Raw genomic sequence first — 18,634 nt, forward strand, 5'->3', positions numbered from 1 at the left:
CTCCATTATAATAAAAAAAATCTTGGGAGACGAGACTTTTTATCCTGCGACGAGATGTGATCTTTTGAAGAGAGACACTTTCACGTCCCACGAGACAAGACTTTGTGCCAAGAGATTTAACCACGCCCAGGGCCAGAAATAAAAGACAGTAGATAAAGTAGAATGTCGTAAAGAATTCAAAAACGTTGGTGCGATAAACATGCAGAGCAGGTTAGAAATAATGAAAGTACGAAAATTCGAAAGTCTCAGAAAAATTATAGTAAACATCACATTAGCGCAAACAAACGGAAATTATTACTCTGTGAAATAACAGAACAGCGAAAATATATAAAATATATTGTTCGGATTTAAACTTTAAGTAGGAGACTTGTAGATTGTCTAATTCGTGTTGCCATTGGGGGAGGCGGGCAGTAGTGTTTCTTCCCAATGAAGAGGCATATCCGTGAGAATGAAAAGATTTCCTATTTGGTGAAAGTGAAATCACACAAGAGAAAATTTCAAGCCCAGCAAGACAAGACATTATACAAAGAGTCCTGCCCACATCTAGAACATTTACAACCACGCACACGCTTCAATCATTTCTCATTGGTATGAATGCTATTGTCAGACCCAGTTCATGTAGAGAGAAAGAAACGATATTCACTCACGGGCAGTTATAAGTTGTATTGCCACGATGTAATTCCAAACATAGAATCAAAATTCAATGCAATACTGACAAAAAGGTAAAAGCGAAAAGAGATCAAATATATGGGCATAGGTGATATGACAGAAGTATGTAGATATTGTTTGGCTTTAGATTTGTGGATTGTCTAATTTGTGTTGCCATTAGGAAAAATGAAGAGGCCTATCCACAAGAATTAAAAGTTTTGTTGTTTGCGAGAGGCAGAGACACGAATTTGCTGGTGTGTAGCGCAGGCTCAGAACCCCTCTCAGCCTGCATAATAATCTACTTTCAATAAAAAAGATAACAGTGGTATGTCTTTCATTTCCTAGGAACATCTGAGTACTGGGGTGTTTTCCGAACAAAGATTTTTAGTGAAGCACTATTTAGTTGTTTGAAATTAAATCAAATGTGAAAAACTGGCTGTGCAAAAATTTGGGTCCCCTTGTAATGTTGCTGATTTGAATGCATGTAACTGCTCAATTCTGATTACTTGCAACACCAAATTGGTTGGATTAGCTCATTAAGCCTTGAACTTCATAGACAGGTGTGTCCAATCATGAGATATAAAGGTATTTAAGGTGGTCAATTGCAAGTTGTGCTTCCCTTTGACTCTCCTCTGAAGAGTGACAACATGGGATCCTCAAAGCAACTCTTAAAAGATCTGAAAACAAAGATTGTTCAGCATCATGGTTCAGGGGAAGGCTACAAAAAGCTATCTCAGAGGTTTAAACTGTCAGTTTCAACTGTAAGGAATGTAATCAGGAAATGGAAGGTCACAGGCACAGTTGCTGTTAAACCCAGGTCTGGCAGGCCACGAAAAATACAGGAGCGGCATTGTGAGAATGGTTACAGACAACCCACAGATCACCTCCAAAGACCTGCAAGAACATCTTGCTGCAGATGGTGTATCTGTACATTGTTCTACAATTCAGCACAATTTGTACAAAGAACATCTGTATGGCAGGGTGATGAGAAAGAAGCCCTTTCTGCACTCACACCACAAACAGAGTCACTTGTTGTATGTAAATGCTCATTTAGACAAGACAAATTCATTTTGGAATAAAGTGCTTTGGACTAATGAGACAAAAATTGAGTTATTTGGTCATCATAAAACGTGTTTTGCATGGTGGAAGAAGAACACCGCATTCCTAGAAAAATACCTGTTACCTACTGTCAAATTTAGTGTAGGTTCCATCATGCTGTGGGGCTGTTTGGCTAGTTCAGGGACTGAGGCCCTTGTTAAAGTTGAGGGTCGGATGAATTCAACCCAACATCAACAAATTCTTCAGGATAATGTTCAAGTATCAGTCACAAAGTTGAAGTTACACAGGGGTTGGATATTCCAACAAGAGAATGACCCAAAACACAGTTTGAAATCTACAAAGGCATTCATGCAGAGGGAGAAGTACAATGTTCTGGAATGGCCGTCACAGTCCCGACTTGAATATCATCGAAAATCTATGGGATGATTTGAAGCAGGCTGTCCATGCTAGGCAGCTGTCAAATTTAACTGGAGAGATTGTGTATGGAAGAATTGTCAAAAATACCTCCATCCAGAATCCAGACACTCATCAAAGGCTATAAGAGGCGTCTAGAGGCTGTTATATTTGCAAAAGGAGGCTCAACTAAGATAAACAAAAATCCAAAGAATTAAGAGGGGTTCCCAAACTTTTTCATATGACTGTGGATGGATGGATGGAGAGAGTAAATAATTTCTTAATACTACCTCATGGCAATGAGGGCCAAAGATAAACCTGGCAATATTGAGTCAAGGTGGCAGTCCACCTCGGGGCACAGACATAGGACCACATCAGTGTCTCAATTAATCCAACATTTTTTGTGATAAAAAAAGAAAACTGGTGCATCCACCCAAAAAATAAATGTAGCTGACAAAAGGAGATAGCAATAGCACATATTATCTGCCATTTTTCTTTGCTGCTCTAAATTATACCCAGGCAGTATCCCTTGGTTTAAAATGCCTGTCCCCCATCACATATCCTACTAGCTACACGTCAGTAGAAGGCTGGCAGTGAAGAAATGGTGCATGAAGCAATGCCAACAACAATCTGGGGACAAAAGGGGTCTCACTTAGTCACTCTGGGGCCAAAAAAAACAAGTAGTGGTCCAAGTTGTTAAAACACAAACATCCACGTGTGTGTGTGTTCTCAGACATTTTTAACTGTCAGTTCTCCTCTAACTTTTTTTCATAATGCTGTGCAGTCATGTAGTTGATGACAGCCATAAGGTAAGGTCACCATTGCCAAGCATGCAAATAGCATTAAATGGGACCTTTTTTGTTTTTACCTAGCCAGTTCAAATTTAAACATTAGTTTTTAGAAGCATCTGCCTACATTTCCTTTGCCATAAGATGAAATCAAATGTATACAGCAACTATAAAGAGATTAAAGACATTAAAAGGGATTTGTCCTAATTCCTGATTTCATCCATTACTGTAATTCTTCAGCCAGATTCTACTTTTTGATGAAGGGCACTGAAGTTAACAAATAGCATACATATTAAAACCCACTTCTTTTACTTGATGAATGAAGTATTCTGCACCAACTTTCACTGTGTGAAAAAGTTAAGTGTCTACTAGATGGGTCACCACACATGGATATCAAGAGCCAGCTAACTGAACATGGCCAGTCCTTCTTGTTATAAACCTCACTTATTTTCACCTTTATAGCCAAAACAACAAGACCAAAATGCCACAAAGGAAATTGTGAAGAGATCAGAAGGTAGGTAAGTTCATCTCCTCAGGAGTGGTTGACCAGCAGAAAATCACACAAAGTCACAAAATACCCTAAAAATTGTCCAAATAACTGAAGGCTTTTTTACCTGAATGCTGAAGGTCAGCATTCCTGACTCCTCCATAAGGGGCTTCATTGAAGAAATACAAGACATAAGACACTGCTGTTCAAGATTAACAACTACTCATTTTCTAAGTGTTTTCCAAGTTCATCTTTTTGGGTGACATGGATGTCTGTCTGTCCATCATAAAACAAAAACATCATTCCATAGAAATAACATCCTATACTCAGATATGGTGGTAATAGTGTGGTGATGCTTTGCTGCTTCAGGAGGAGGATGATTTGCTGTAAATTAAAAAAAATAAAAACAGGTAGTTTTCTCTGTACCAGTAAATTGTTAACAGAATGTTCAACGAGACAAAGTTCTAAAATGCAAAAGTCAATCCGCATTGTTTGGCTGCAGTCATTATCGGCTGAAAGCGACTAAAGCAGTTATTAAGAGTAAGGAGGACAATTCTTTTTTTTTTTTTTTTTTTTTTACACAGTCCTGGTTGTTGTTGGAAAGTTTTGTTCATTCAACAAATTAAGTTTATAATAATAAAAAAAAAACCCCAAAGTGTTCACTCCAGTGCCCATTACCTGATATTAGACTGGCTGTGCCACCTAAGATGGGTTAAACCCAAGTAATCGACGCAGCCCTCTGCATATTAAGCGATTAACGTTTGCACTGCAACCTCTATTGGAATGTATTTATCCTTTTATGAAGGTGGAAGACCTGGAAACATTCTGTGTGAGAAATCAGGACGACGGCAAACCCTCTGTCACAGCAGTGCACGGCCACTGGGGATGACTACTTTTATGGAGAGCTAAAACAAAAGTGCCTTCATCTATAAACATTTTTATTTCAACTGCATTACAATGTCATAAGCCCTACAGATATTTGAAGTGGAATTGCATACTGACACTCTATGTTGGGAAAAGGAGGCCAGCTCTCTACACCATTCATGTGTGTGGAAGTAAAAGCAAAGTTTAAGTAACACTAATATGAATGGTGTAGAGAGCTGGCCTCCTTTTCCCAACAGAGTGTCAGTATGCAATTCCACTTCAAATAATATCTGTAGAGCTTATGACATTGTAATGCAGTTTGATTATTGTCAAAGTCGATTATTGGCTCAATACAAAGAAGATTCTGAAATATGTGGTGAATTACTGAAATTACAAGCTTGTTTTTATTTAAATACCTTTTACTTAAGTACACTTAGTTGGAATATAAACACAAAAATGTAATGATTTTCTGCATATACTGTAACTGCATTTTAGTTGTTTCATTTAATGTGCAATTCTAACTGCGTGGGACCAGCCTAAAACACAATCATCTGTACTCTGGTGTGTAGGTGACAACTTACTACATATGGGACCACATACTGAGAAAATGATTTTTATTTGAAGACTTGTATTTTAAGAAAATAACCTTTAAAGGACAACTTAGGTTTTTGGATACCTAAAATTAGCTTGGAATCCCACCGAATGACAACTCAATTGTAATACAGGATAAGACATTGCAAGAAATAGAAAATATGCGGTGCTATTAGAAAGGCACCAAGATAAGTACAGAAGGCAAGTGCTAGTCGACTAAACCTCAGTCTTTAGCCCTGGAATGATGTGGTCACAACTGATTGAAAAATGCAGCACGAGATTCCACATCTGGATCTGGCCAGGACCTCTAGTGTGAAAAACAATGGCGTCACTACAGTAGTGGAGATTCTGGTTTTGTTTTTTTTTTCCTGCTTTTGAACACTTGGCAGTTTCAAATGTATCTAATGCCTACAAATCATATTTTGACAGTATAATGCAATGTGATTAGTCCTACACCACTGCGTCAAGTTTACACATGTATTATTTGCTAGCTATTTTGGATACAAGTCAAAAGATAATCTAGGCTGCATTTCAGTTAAATCAATTAATTGTGAATGGATTTAGTATCAAGTCATCTGTTATAGACAGAGAAGTTAAAATGTGGATGAAGACAGGGGTGCTTGTTTCTGCTATTTATGAATTAGAAAGCTTCTTTTTGAATTATGGTGGACAGACTTGAGGCGACATTCTTTAATCAGAGTGTGTAAACCGATGTGCTCACGGGCAGACACAGATTGAGTGTTTCTCTGAAACTGAACCCTACTGATTGTTGAGGAGTCAACTGCATGGGTACACTAAAGAGAAATGTGTTCGACTGTTGCATACTGTATGTAACTGAACACTACTGTTATCAACCATAAGACATTATTACTATATTTAACTAATGACAAAGTAGTAGAATGTGTATTTTATTATTTGTGAATGTTTTCAAACTTAAAAGGAGAACTAGAAAAAATGAGAATCATCACTGAATAAGCTTGGGTGTCAAAAGCAGCATACATTATTATATGTACTCACCTGAAAATACAAGGCTAGAACACTTTAAATACATTTCACTCCTATTTCTGTAAGCAGGATGATAGCCACCCAAACAAAAAAAAACAGCCACACACAAAAGAAATACACCACATGAGCCAGACTGTGAAACACTGTATAATGATCATTCTGATGTTTCACCAATAAGAACATAGAATTAAAATGCAAAATTCTTACTGGTTCAAAGTGCATCAATGTACAAAAAAAAGTTATAATATTAAAATATACCTTCTTTTCAAAGACAAACACAACATTGTTTTATTCATTTTTATTTGAGTATGTCAAAATACATTTTTTTCCCAAAATATCAGAGTTTCAGTAACTAGTTTTATGATGATACAAGGTCAGCTCAGTACAACCAATAAAATTATAGCACTGCAGCCATTTTTTCTTTTTTCAGATATAAAGAATAAATAACCTAAATATAAAACACTAAAATACTAGAAACAAGTATCTATGTTAGATCTGCACATGCACCCAACACTAAAAACACTCTTTAAGGTTTTCAATTATCAGTTTCACAGTGTGACTAACCAGTAAACCCACTGTTCACTGCCACTCAAACGTCTACTCTTCAGTGCTACATTCTTAAATTTACCCAACATTCATACAGTATCAGTCCTCAGTTAATGATCAGATTCTCCTTGTACCTTTTTTAAAATAAATATATATACTCTGTATATACACCTTTTATATATATATAGATTTATATTAAAAAAGGTAAGACACCTGAGCTTGATAGTATGAGCATGACCTCACATCCACAGAAAACCAATTACCAAAATATTGAGGGGAGACGGGCATTAGCCCAGTTGTTAAAATAAAAATAAGTGACAGAACACAATGACTTTGCTGTTCTGCATGAAGGGGTATAAACTCACATTTAATATAGTATACAATATAGTCAATGATAATACAACAGTTACCGCAAGCTTTACAATGTACAATCTGTATAAGCAGAATTCTTCAGTGGTTTTAGGTCTCAGCACAATGTGTGCCAGTAGGAAATCACACTTGTTGACAGGGTGTTACCAGGGCAAAGGAGGTTAGGGAAAGATGAGGAACAAAATCTGACAATCTCATCTATAGCAACATTCACTACAGTAAAAGTTAAAAGGCCACTGAAATGAATAAAATATGGTCTGAATTCTGATCTTTGACAAAATGAATAGTCTCCAACTATAAATGACTTCACATGGCATTAAACAGTGCATGTAGACTATGATTGAAAAACCAACTTAAGTTTCAATATACTTCACACTTTTAGTTGATAACACTTTGGCTAATAATATTTTGAAAATTGTATGGTTCCAAACATTTACAATATGTGAAATGTAGTGAAAAAAATTAAACTGTATTATCAAATGTTTTACTGAACAGACAAAAACAAAACAGCATATCTGTTTTCACATTTTGTCACACTATGATTCTTGGGTTTCATAATAAAGCACAAATGAAACCCACTTATTTAATAATAATAAAAAAAAACCCTAAAAAAAAAAAAAAAAAAAAAAAAAAAACTATTCTGGAGTCCTTTATTTTAACAGTAACAGGCTTTCATAATAGGGAAGCAAAAACACATGCCATGTGGTGGTTTGAAAATCAAACAGTACATATATACAGCATCACTCAGTACCGGCTAAAATGAAGTGAAAATTACAGTATAATGAATTGTTACACTACAAACTAAAAACAGAATGCACAAAAGAAAAAAGCACAAACAAAAAAGCAATGGTGAACAAAGGCAGACAAGACGTCGTCTACCAATTTGTTTTTAAAGAATAGAATAGATGCATATTGCACATATAGTGAAAGCTAATGTTCCACATAGTCCACCGGTTCAAAATGGGGAGAAAACGGTTTTAATTTTGCATTGTCTGGGTCTACTCCAGAAAAAACAGCTGTCAGCACCTAGGGAATTACATCTGGAATAAGGAGATGTCAGGAGTTAAACAGCATAGCACACACCACTTCTAAGCTGATGACGAATAAAACAAAATAGCAGATAAGTTTCTGTGGCACAAGTCCTGTGTTGAAGAACTGTTCTTCAGTGAAAGTGGAGCGCTCTTGATGCAAGTGTTTATGTACATACTAAGGCTTACTGGTTAATATAGCAGATGATCCCTGGCTTTAATGTTTCTGGCAGAGTTTTCTCTGCCAACTCAGTCAAGCCCATTTTGCCAACGACTGCAGGTTTATTTAAAAAAAAAAAAAAAAAAAAGCCCTGTTACGGGGTGGTAAACACGGGGCAAGGGAATTCTGCAGATGGAGGGCAAATTTTTGCCTCAAAGCTGATGTCTGTTGCAATTAATATTAATGTGCAATAAAATTAGTTGCTTCAACAGGAAAAAAAAACATTATTTTGAAAGTTTGCTTATGACTCTAATCAAGGCTCCATTTTCATCCTTTAGCCTCTGGTTGTCTGCTTTCAAGTCTGGTAGCATCTAAAAAACAATGAAAGAGAACAAAAACATGTTAAAAAAATGAATTTTTAGACTACACAGATGTGATGTATACTACTAAAAATAAGAACACATTATTAAAGCTTCACTAATTTCCTTACAATGGTATTTTTGAAAAACTGACTAATTTTCAAACACACACACAACTTTGTTTATAGCACTGTAAAGTACTCAAAAAGCTGTGTGTTATTCATATGAACCATTGAATAAAGATGGACATAAGCGTCCCTCACACAGTAGGCTTTTTTCTTCGCACGGAATGTAAAGGCAGCTTTGTTTGGGATAAGTGTAGCATTGTAGTTCAATGTTGTCAAAAGTGGGGGGGGGCAGACTTAAATACAATAATTAAAGCAGCTCTTACTATTCATACAAGAAGAATTGCATTTCATTTAAACGTTACAAAATGGAATACATCTGCAAAACTAAACCACGCACCATATATTTTGCTAATCTCGCTCCAATGATGGAATTTTCATTATTTTTGTGATGTAAAGTAAGCAATTGTTTAATACTTTTAACAAAGGTCATTTCACAATACTGTATTATTAAAGAATCAATTCTGCAGAATATTACAATTTATTATTCCCTGCTGTTAAAACTAGAAACATACCCTAAAGGCAAAAATGTGTTAAAAAAAAAAAAAAAAAAAATCAGATCACTCTAAATAATTTTCAGCATCTCTAAAGTCTAGGGACACCCGGTCACAATAGATAACACACACTGGTACACTGTCCAACATAAGCTTCTGGTAATTTCTTGGAAGGTACACTGGTAAATTAGCAAGGTATTAGCTAGTAACAGAAAATACAATGCTCCAAATTTAAATATTATCATTTGAATGTATACATATACACACTTATAATTCTCCACAAAAATACATTCCCATAAGAGGAACAGAGTAGACCTTGTAGTTTTCACAGTAAATTACTTTTTTTTTTTTTTTTTAACAACCAAAATGGGTTCTCAAATACTGATGTGTATTAACTACTGGAAGGAAAGTAAAATCCTCTGATCATCTGTATTTTTTTCTTTTTAATTTCTGCAACTTGGGCCCAATTAACCTTTTATGTACCTGAGACTTTTGGCCAATCAGCACATAACCTGTGTCTGACTACACTGTAGCTAAATGTGAGAAGCAATTTAGTTGAAATTTCTCCTACAAAAAATTCCTGTAATCCTCCATGCACTACAGTTTTGAATATTTGAATGTTTGTAATGAAACAGTGTACTTGATTTCCCTAAGAAAATGCAAGTAAACTGTACGTTTCTTATTAAGCTCTTTCTTCCCTGTAGCATGATGAAGGCCAAAACAGGTCCAAATGTTCGACTTTTGTAAGGAGAGGGTGGTTTTTTTTGTTTTTTTTTTTTAACCTGGCAACTACACAGCATTGCCAACAAAGTGGGATATGTCTATGGAACTTTAATTCCTGTACTTTATATAATACTAAAAAAAAAAAAAAAAAAAAAAAAAAAAAAAAGCGCCTGATACCCGTGCTCCACTTATCAATGATATACAGGGTGTCCACAAAAAGTCTCTCTACAATTTCAAAAAATTACTAAAAAGGCAATTGATGAGATATGTTAATCAAATTTGTCTCGTGTACTCAGTCGCTATCAAAGTTTGTAATCACATTGCATTTGGGTATTTCAGGTACCCTGTTGATGAAAAAGAGGCTGTTGAATAAACCCCTAAAAAAATGGCTACTCCTCAAGAAAAGGCACAATGTGTATCGTGGTTTATTGAAACAAAATCGGATACACAGACTCAGCGAAACTACAGGACTAAGTATGGAAAAACATCCACTGTCATGTCCGTCAATTCGTGCATGGCACAAGAAATTTATGGAGACAGGGACAGTATTGGACAAAGAAAGGAGTGGACAACAAAGAATACTGGAGGAAAACGTTGATTGTGTAAGACAATCCTTTGCTCGTTCTCCTACAAAATCCATCCATACTGCTGCCACACAGTTACAGCTACCATGTTCAACAGTGCTCAAGGTCCTACACAAGAACTTGCCATTGTACGCTTATAAAGTGCAACTCTTACAGGCACTCAAGCCAAATGATAAACCAAGACGAAAAGAGTTTGCAGTTAACATGCTGGAATGAATGTCTCAGGATGCAACATCCCTCACCCGAGTTTGTTTTAGTGATGAGGCAACCTTCCATGTTTCAGGGAAACTGAACACACATAATGTGAGAATCTGGGGCTCAGAAAACCCCCATGTGATATCATGTATCGAACAAACATATGGGACATTAATGACCTGAAGCAAAAGATCACTGATGCCATTGCCACCATTGATGATGCTATGCTACAGAGAACATGACAAGAAATCAAGCACCGTTTTGATGTGCTTCGTGCAACTAATGGTGTCCATATAGAGGTATATTAAATGAGGCAAGAAAAACTTCAATATCTACTCCTCATTTTGAAATAATTTCCACAGATTTTGTCTATTCATTTGTTTTTTTAATAAAATTTTGAAACAGTAAAAAGAGACTTTTTGGACACCCTGTACTATGACAAAAACACCGTTAGTCTTTACCGTATCAATTTATCCCCACCACTAATATACTATCACGTATGCTGACTTCACAGGACTGTTTAATTGAGTTTAAACATAGTAGTGGGATGGTTTTGCCAGTTTGGAGGAGTAAACACATTACTCTTAAAAAAATTCTATAAACACAAGATGCTTTTACAGTGTAAAATACTTGAATCTAATATAAAGAACACAATGCATTCACATGCAAAGAAAGTGCCCGTAGTAAGTCTGCACACTTTTTAAAAAAGCAAGTCAAATTTTATAATCTAAAAGCCAAAACTCCAGCCCCACTAAATGCATTTTCTTTTTAATTTGCTTTTTTATTTAATCATTGTATAACAACATTTACAAAGGAAATGAAATGCTCACATGTTTTGGTTAAATCAATTTAAAACTAAAATAAGTACCAGTTTGACTATAGTTGTAACAGAATGTTTGTGAACCCTTTGAAATGCTTTAATAATTTGTACAAGTTTCACTGTAATAAAATAAGCAGACTGATTAAATAAAAAGCATATATAAATTGTGCATTGTCATAAATGTATTAAATATATTGTTTTAAACACTCATGATCAAGGCTAGATGCCACCTTCCTACAATGCCAGAATCAAGGAGACCATGAAATATGGTGAGATGTACACAAGGATTGGACTCGAACATGAAAGACTGTGGTTCTACAGAGTTTATAGAAGTGACCTTTTCTAGGCAAGACTGTGATCCTGGCATATATTGTCTGTTCCTTAAAGATTTTTGAGAGTATTGTAAGGGATACTTGATGTCTTAAAAATGATTTAAATTTCATTTCCAAGTTTCTGTTTTCCATCAAATATATTCCAATGTTTTTTTTTTTTTTTTTTTTTAAACTTATAATTGCCCAGGTGAGGAAGTAAGCACACCCAACTGCTTTCCTTTTTTTAACATGTATGCAAATCAAGATTTGATCTCCATTTAAAGAATATCTATAGGTTAAACATTATGTAATACGCATCATGCCACATTCTCAACCCACTGTATAATTTAAGCATGAAAACTTATTCTAAATGTGAAATTTCTAAGTCACCCCTACATTTACCACTGCTTCAAGTACCTAAAATTATAACTGGGTGTAAAGGATTAGATCATCATTAGAAAGGATCTGGTTTACACCGGTTTCTTTGAAACCTCAGACATGGTTGGCTGCTTGTTGCTTAAGTGTGTGCATTATCATCATGCCTAAATGAAAAGAGCTCTCTGAGGGCTTCAGAAAGACGTTTATACTGTTTCCTTCACAACTACAGGCACTCCTGGGAAAAATCAGTAAAAAGGGTTATAAAAAATCTTTTGGTGAATTACCTTAACCTCAAAATAGAAAGAGTGAGAGAAATCTAGAAAAAAATCCCTCATCAAGAAAGTATCTTTAACAAAACAACATGTGCCAAAATTAATCAGCATCCCTAGAAAATCTTATGAACCAAACAAACATTTTTTGTCTATATCTTACTTTTTTTAAGTTAATTAGAGTGTGTTGAAAAACTCTGGAGTAGTAATCCATGACTTTCTGTTTCACTATGGTATAAATATGAGGTGGCACCGAGGCCAAATGTTCCCTTACTCAATTACTGACAAGGGTAAGATAAGAGAACACACAGTGCAAATGAGGAAAAAAAAGTGTGTCAGGAAAAGGCTATAAAAAAGGGGAAAAAAAAAACTACTTGGCCGAAAATGCTCATATCTACTGTTAGTACAATAGTTAAATGGTTTAAATCAACTGAAACTGCTACCAACTTGGCTGGAAGAGGACCCAACTTTACTCCCACCACCCACGCACAGTAAGCAGGATAGAAAGAATGGGGAAAAAAAACCCTAAGAATGACTATTGGAGAAATATAGAAAAAAGTAGCACCTTAGGGTTCACTAAATCTTCAAAACTACAACCAGACACCCCCCTAAATGCCAACGGATTATTTGGAAGCTATTCCTGTATAAAACTGTGCTTATACCAAGTTTCACTCAATTCCCCTTTATAAATCCCAACAAATGTGAAATTTAACACACATGCACGTGCCTACAGCCTACCCCAAACTCCTCACAGAATTTTGCATATTTTAATATGCAAATCAATATAAAGAGCCCCTTTGTTAAAAGACAATGGCAAAGGCACATGGGGGGAAAAAAGAATTTCAGTGAATACAAAGAGGAAGCAAGGAAAAATGTACTATTTTTGTTAGCTTAAGCAGGGGTATAAACAAAAATCGATGGAGTGATACAGCATAGCGGAGACACTTGAAAGTTCAAGTTCAGAAAGTCGCTCAGTGCCTGAATAAAAAAAAAAAAAAAAAAAAAAAAAGAAGTGGTCAGATATCAAAGTTGACGTGAAAAGCGAGTCGCAGTCCACGGTCTGTTTATTCCATTTCCGACAATATTACAAAAGCTGACACCCATGTTAAGGGTGCGAATCCACTCAGTCATGGTGCTACTGTGCATACACCTCTGTTTTGGAAACTGTCAGACGACCTTTTGGCTGTGTGCTGAAAGACATTCTGGAGTCATAAAATGCAGCAGTGGATGCTGTAAGAGATGTGACCAATTATCTTAGGAATATAAGGTATATGATACTGAACACAAATTAAATAAATTGGTTAAAAAATACTGAATCTGAATCCCTGTTTTTACATTCTGTTAATTACATTCAAACGCAGTTGTAACGCTGTCCAATGCACAATTCGACACACTTTCTGTGGACTATAGAGCAGCACATTAATAGACTGGAAATGCTTTCAATTTACACCACCAGATTCTCTGAAGGCGCCATTTATAGTGTAGCGTTGGGGCTGAGCGCCACAACGGATCGATTCTCTGCTCTTTACATGGCTCTTTTCTATTGACTCACTATCCTTATTATAGATACTGCTTGCCTTTTGCCGCACTAATTGGAAAAAGCACTTATGACTGTGTTGAGCTGCTGATTTTATAGGTTTTCTAGCTATATATCATGCAAGGCCAGCTCACTCTTTCGGTGATTCATCCTTGGCTAATGTAACTTGTCCAGTCCCGTTGCAATAGCAATGTGCATGGAGTTGAACATTTCAATCACATTTGGAAAACCAGAAGATGCTACAAATTGCGCTTTCATATTTCCTAGTTCAATGGCAGTGTAATGAAATTTTACATATCTGGGTGACAAGTGGATAATACCATCCTATACAGCTGGTATACAGCTGACTTGCAGTCAGCAAGTTCACACTTAAAAAGCTCCTGTGGCTAAAAACCCGATAGTGGGCAAAACTTGCAAAGGAGCAGGTAGAGCACAATTCCTCAAAGTCTGCCTCTGTAAAGACGGCGTGGCACCCGTTCAGCACACAGCTCCAAGGGGACAGCTCTTGGAAATTGAAATTGACTTAGAAGCCAGTCATCACCATCATCTCTAAATATGCACTCTCTTGTAATTCTTCCATTTTGCGATGTCTTCTAATAATGCTAAACCAGCTAAGGTAGTTGGAATAGTGTGGCCATTCTGTGCACCATTATATTGTTACAGAATGGTTACAATCAAGTGAGCTAAATTTGTAAATGACAAGCAATTAATGTGTTTATTTGATAAAAACCCGCATCATAGATGTGATTCTAAAAATGAAAAGCAGACCACAGAAACAGTAGCAGTGCTTTGACGCTGGGTGCCACCAGTTTGCAAAACTGAGCAGAAAAGTGAGTACGCAAGGTAGGGGGGCTACTGTGAAAATAAGCGTGCCTTTACGACAAGTTTAGTTTTTATATATCTCAAAACATGCGACGAAATGGGTGAATACAATATCTTTGTGCATACGCACCATTTATAGATGAAGCCCCTGGAGTTTGCTAAACAATACTGGAATTCTGATTGGAACTATGATCAGACAAAATGAAAATTTAGCTTTATAACAATAAATACTCCATGTCTGATTGGCATAAAAAGGATGGACTATACCAAAAAGAACCTGATCCCCACTGTCAAGTATAATGGATGTTCTGTGATGGTGTGGGGCTGTTTTCACCTAGAAAAGCCCTGAACCTTCTTAGGGAACATGGTATAATAAATTAGTTTCTTGGCAGAGGCAGCCAGATTTAAAGACTGGGTTGTCATGGGATCTTCCAGACAGACAATGATGTAAAATATATGTTCAAATCAACACACGAGTCAAGGAACACAAAATGAAACTTCTGCCACTGCTCACTGCTATCTCAGCCCCCAGGCCTAAACCCCATTGAAAATTTGTGGGGTGAGCCGAAGAGGAGCGTGCACAAGAGAGAATCTAGGACACTGGATGATCTCGAGAGATTCTGTAAAAAGGAATGGTCTCAGGATCCCTGCTCTATTTTCCCCAACCTTATAAGATTTTATAGGAGAAGACTGTTTAATAGCGGTTTAATTAGCAAAGAGAAGTTGTACAATGTATAAAATGTGGAGGTGCCAAAAATTGTGGCACAAGTGCTTTTACTAAAAATAAGTATTTCTTGAAGAGGAATTATTTTTTCTCAGAATAAATTTACTTCAGTTAAAGGTTGCATTTAATTCATTTTGTCAGTTTGAGATTATGGTAATTACCATAAAGTTGATTTCTTTATAACCCTCTTTACTCATCTTTCACAGGGGTGCCAATAATTGTGGAGGAAACTATAGATGCCGATGCCTATGAGTCTGGAAGCTGATTTAAAAAAAATCATGTCACTGTTCAGAAGATCTACAAGTGGAAAAGATTTCAAACAAGTGACAACTTGTCCAGACCAGGCCGTCCCAGCAAGATCTGCCCTAAAACAAAACTCAAGATGCTGAAAAAAGTCTCTAAGAACCCCAGAATTTAATTGTGAGGCCTACGATAGCTCCTGGCACTGCTGGAGTCAAATTACACAAATCTATCATTGGTAAATGCCTGCACAAATTAGATCTACATGTTAACATTTGGCAGGAGAAAACCTTTATTGTTGAGAAAGAACCCCACAGCAAGACTAAAGGTTGCAATTGAACAACTAGGCAAGGACCAGGACTTCTGGAACAGTGCACTCTAGACAGGTGAGGCAAAGATAAAGTTACTTGGCCACAGTACCAGAAGACATGTTTGGCAAGGACCAAAAACATAATTTGATCAAAAGAATCTGACACTAACTGTAAAGCAAGGTAGTGGAAATGTTACAGTTTAGGGCTGCTTTTCTATAATAGGGCCTGGGCAGCTCACCATTACAGAATCTACTATGAAGTCTTTATTGTACCAGATGGTGGTTGAGGATAATGTGAGACCTTCTGTCAACAGCTCAATTGAAAGTGGACCTTGCAATATGATATTGACTCTGCACAGAACAGTAAATTCACCAAGGAATGACTGAAAAGAAAGAAATGCAGATTTATGGTTTGGCCAAGTCAAAGCCTGAATGGAGGAGTGTGAAAAAAATGTTCCAATGTCAGAGACTACTAAACAGTAACGGGAATCAAAGGAGGCAATACCTGCTGTTAGAGCCAAGGGTGCACTCACTTTTTCCACAAATTAAAATGGTGTATCCGTTAAATTTTTGGTTGAATACATTTTTGCTAAGTAAAATTTCCATTATTGTCATTCCACCCTCCTTTTATATGTACAAATTTTATGAAAAAAGAAAAAAAAATCTTTGTGGGGTGTTCTTACTTTTTCACATGATTACATTTGATGTTTTAAGATTCACTTCAGTACAGAATCTACAGAAGGAGATGATGTTATTCTCAAAAGATTAAATTGGGACTGTTGCGCATGGGCAGAAGGTAACTGACCTGTTATATGATAGAAAACTAATTTTTCTTTTTTCATTTATTTAGGGGAAAAAAAAAAACAGCATTTGTGTTTCACTTTGCAGTTTGTATCACAATGAGTAAATATTATCAAAAAAACTGTTTAATATGCCTTGTTCCAAGCTGGTTAAGGCAAAAAGTACCTATTTTGACAGTGTGTGTTGACCTTCTATAAGCACTGTATATTGTTTGCTTATTCTTACAAACAATATTTTTAAACATCCCAGCCATGCAGAAATACTGAATTTAGTGCAGTAACCAGTGAAAATGAATAGTGATAATCTGACTTGTCTTATCATGATAATCAACAATACAAAAATTCAAAGTATCAATATACATATTGAAAGGAATTATAATATCCCTTCATCTACTAATAATAAAGCAAGATTGTTGACTGCCAGGCGAGATATTGTCATGCAAAAAGCCAGGCGAAGCATTTTTGCTGCATTCGAGTAAACTTAAAGCACACAAAGAAAAACAAAACCAAATGAAGGCACACAGAAATCTACACCAGGAAGCCGACAGAAGGTTGGCACCTGCCTCTCTATGAAGGGGCACAGGATATGAAGAATGGGAAGGGACTACAAGTCCACAGAATGCAGATGACTACAGGACTCTGATAACTTAGCCACCACTCTGGTCAGAGCCCTGTTTTCAGCCATTAATCTCTCATTTAATTGCCTCAGAGTCTGAATCTGCTTTACTTGATGAAGGTTCTGCAGAAAATCAGAACACAAGAAGTGGGGAGAAAAGAAAAAGAATGAATGTGGGACAGAGGGAAGAGAGAAGAGTACATTAGAAGATCTGAAGGAAGTATTGACAGGATGGTACAAATCAAAGAATTACACCGATGTGTTAAATGATAGAACTGAGAAAACTCTAAAAGGAGCCAAGTTATTATTACTGTATTCTTTTGCATAATTAAGCATCAGTTTAGGGAAACAATCCTTAACAATGATTTCACATTTAAAGTAGTTTTAATTAAACACTGTGGAAAAGCAATATAAATTACCAAGTGTAAAAGACTTCCAGTGTTATAACAAATCATATGGGTGAAAGCCTAGTTATTTATGTTAAAGGTTACTGGAAATATAAAGTCACAAAACTTTTACCAAGAAATACATGGTTAAAAAGTTAAGCAAGTTATTGCTACATTATAATATTTATAAAAGTAGTAGAAACTGAACTGCTTTTTAATCAAGTCAGTAATTCAGATAATTTTGCAGTAAAAATCGATGCCTCTTATGTGCAATTGCATGCTCCACGTTCATGATGGTATAACAGTTACTGCTGCTGCCATCAGGCTGATCCAAACAATGGCATTTGATTCTTTGCCAAGTCACTGTCTGGATGTCACATGCACTTACTTTGTCCCTGTGCCTGTACAATATGGAAAATAAGCAATTCAGTCACATTCTAAAGGATTTTTGTTCTTTTTTTAGAATTCCATACAACACTAAATTTGGCCAGTATGGGTTTAGAATGGCAGTGTGTGTATACACAGTAAAGGAATGCCATCACATTCAGAATCTGATTTGAGCCCAATTCTATCTTGTATATGGATTTAGCTTCCCTATATTCTTTAATGTATTGTTTTTCTACTTTTACGATATTTTTTTGTGTTAACTTTATTTTTTATTTTGACTTTAATATTTATTTAGGGTTTTCAGCAATTGTTAGTTTTCATCCCATCTTATTAGTATTGTTTTACTCACCAAAAATGTCCATATGGACACAGTTTTGCAAGTAAACAGTTTTCTTTATAACAGTTAAATTTATAATTTAGTATAATTTTCATGCTGTGCACCTAGTAACTTAATAAATTCAATTTTACTGTCTGTAATAGAACTTAACTTTCTCATTATAATATGACAGTAGAAGGCTTTCAACATAAGCAAAAAAATGCAAGAATCAAATGACATCAGATCATACTAGTTATTTGTTACATACATATACATATATTCTTATTGTATATTTATTTT

At 35.8% G+C, this 18,634-nt stretch overlaps 1 protein-coding gene across 1 annotated transcript in view; it reads right to left on the reverse strand.

The window, feature by feature from the left end:
* Positions 1 to 6,118: 6,118 nt before the first annotated feature.
* ppp1r12a (protein phosphatase 1, regulatory subunit 12A) overlaps positions 6,119 to 18,634 on the reverse strand; it is a 355,094-nt gene continuing 342,578 nt past the window's right edge. The window contains 1 exon segment of the mRNA XM_051934734.1: positions 6,119 to 8,309. Coding sequence (XP_051790694.1) covers positions 8,223 to 8,309 — 87 coding nt within the window. The 3' untranslated portion in view covers positions 6,119 to 8,222.

Source organism: Erpetoichthys calabaricus, chromosome 1, assembly GCF_900747795.2.
Source record: "Erpetoichthys calabaricus chromosome 1, fErpCal1.3, whole genome shotgun sequence".
Classification (NCBI taxonomy): domain Eukaryota; kingdom Metazoa; phylum Chordata; class Cladistia; order Polypteriformes; family Polypteridae; genus Erpetoichthys; species Erpetoichthys calabaricus.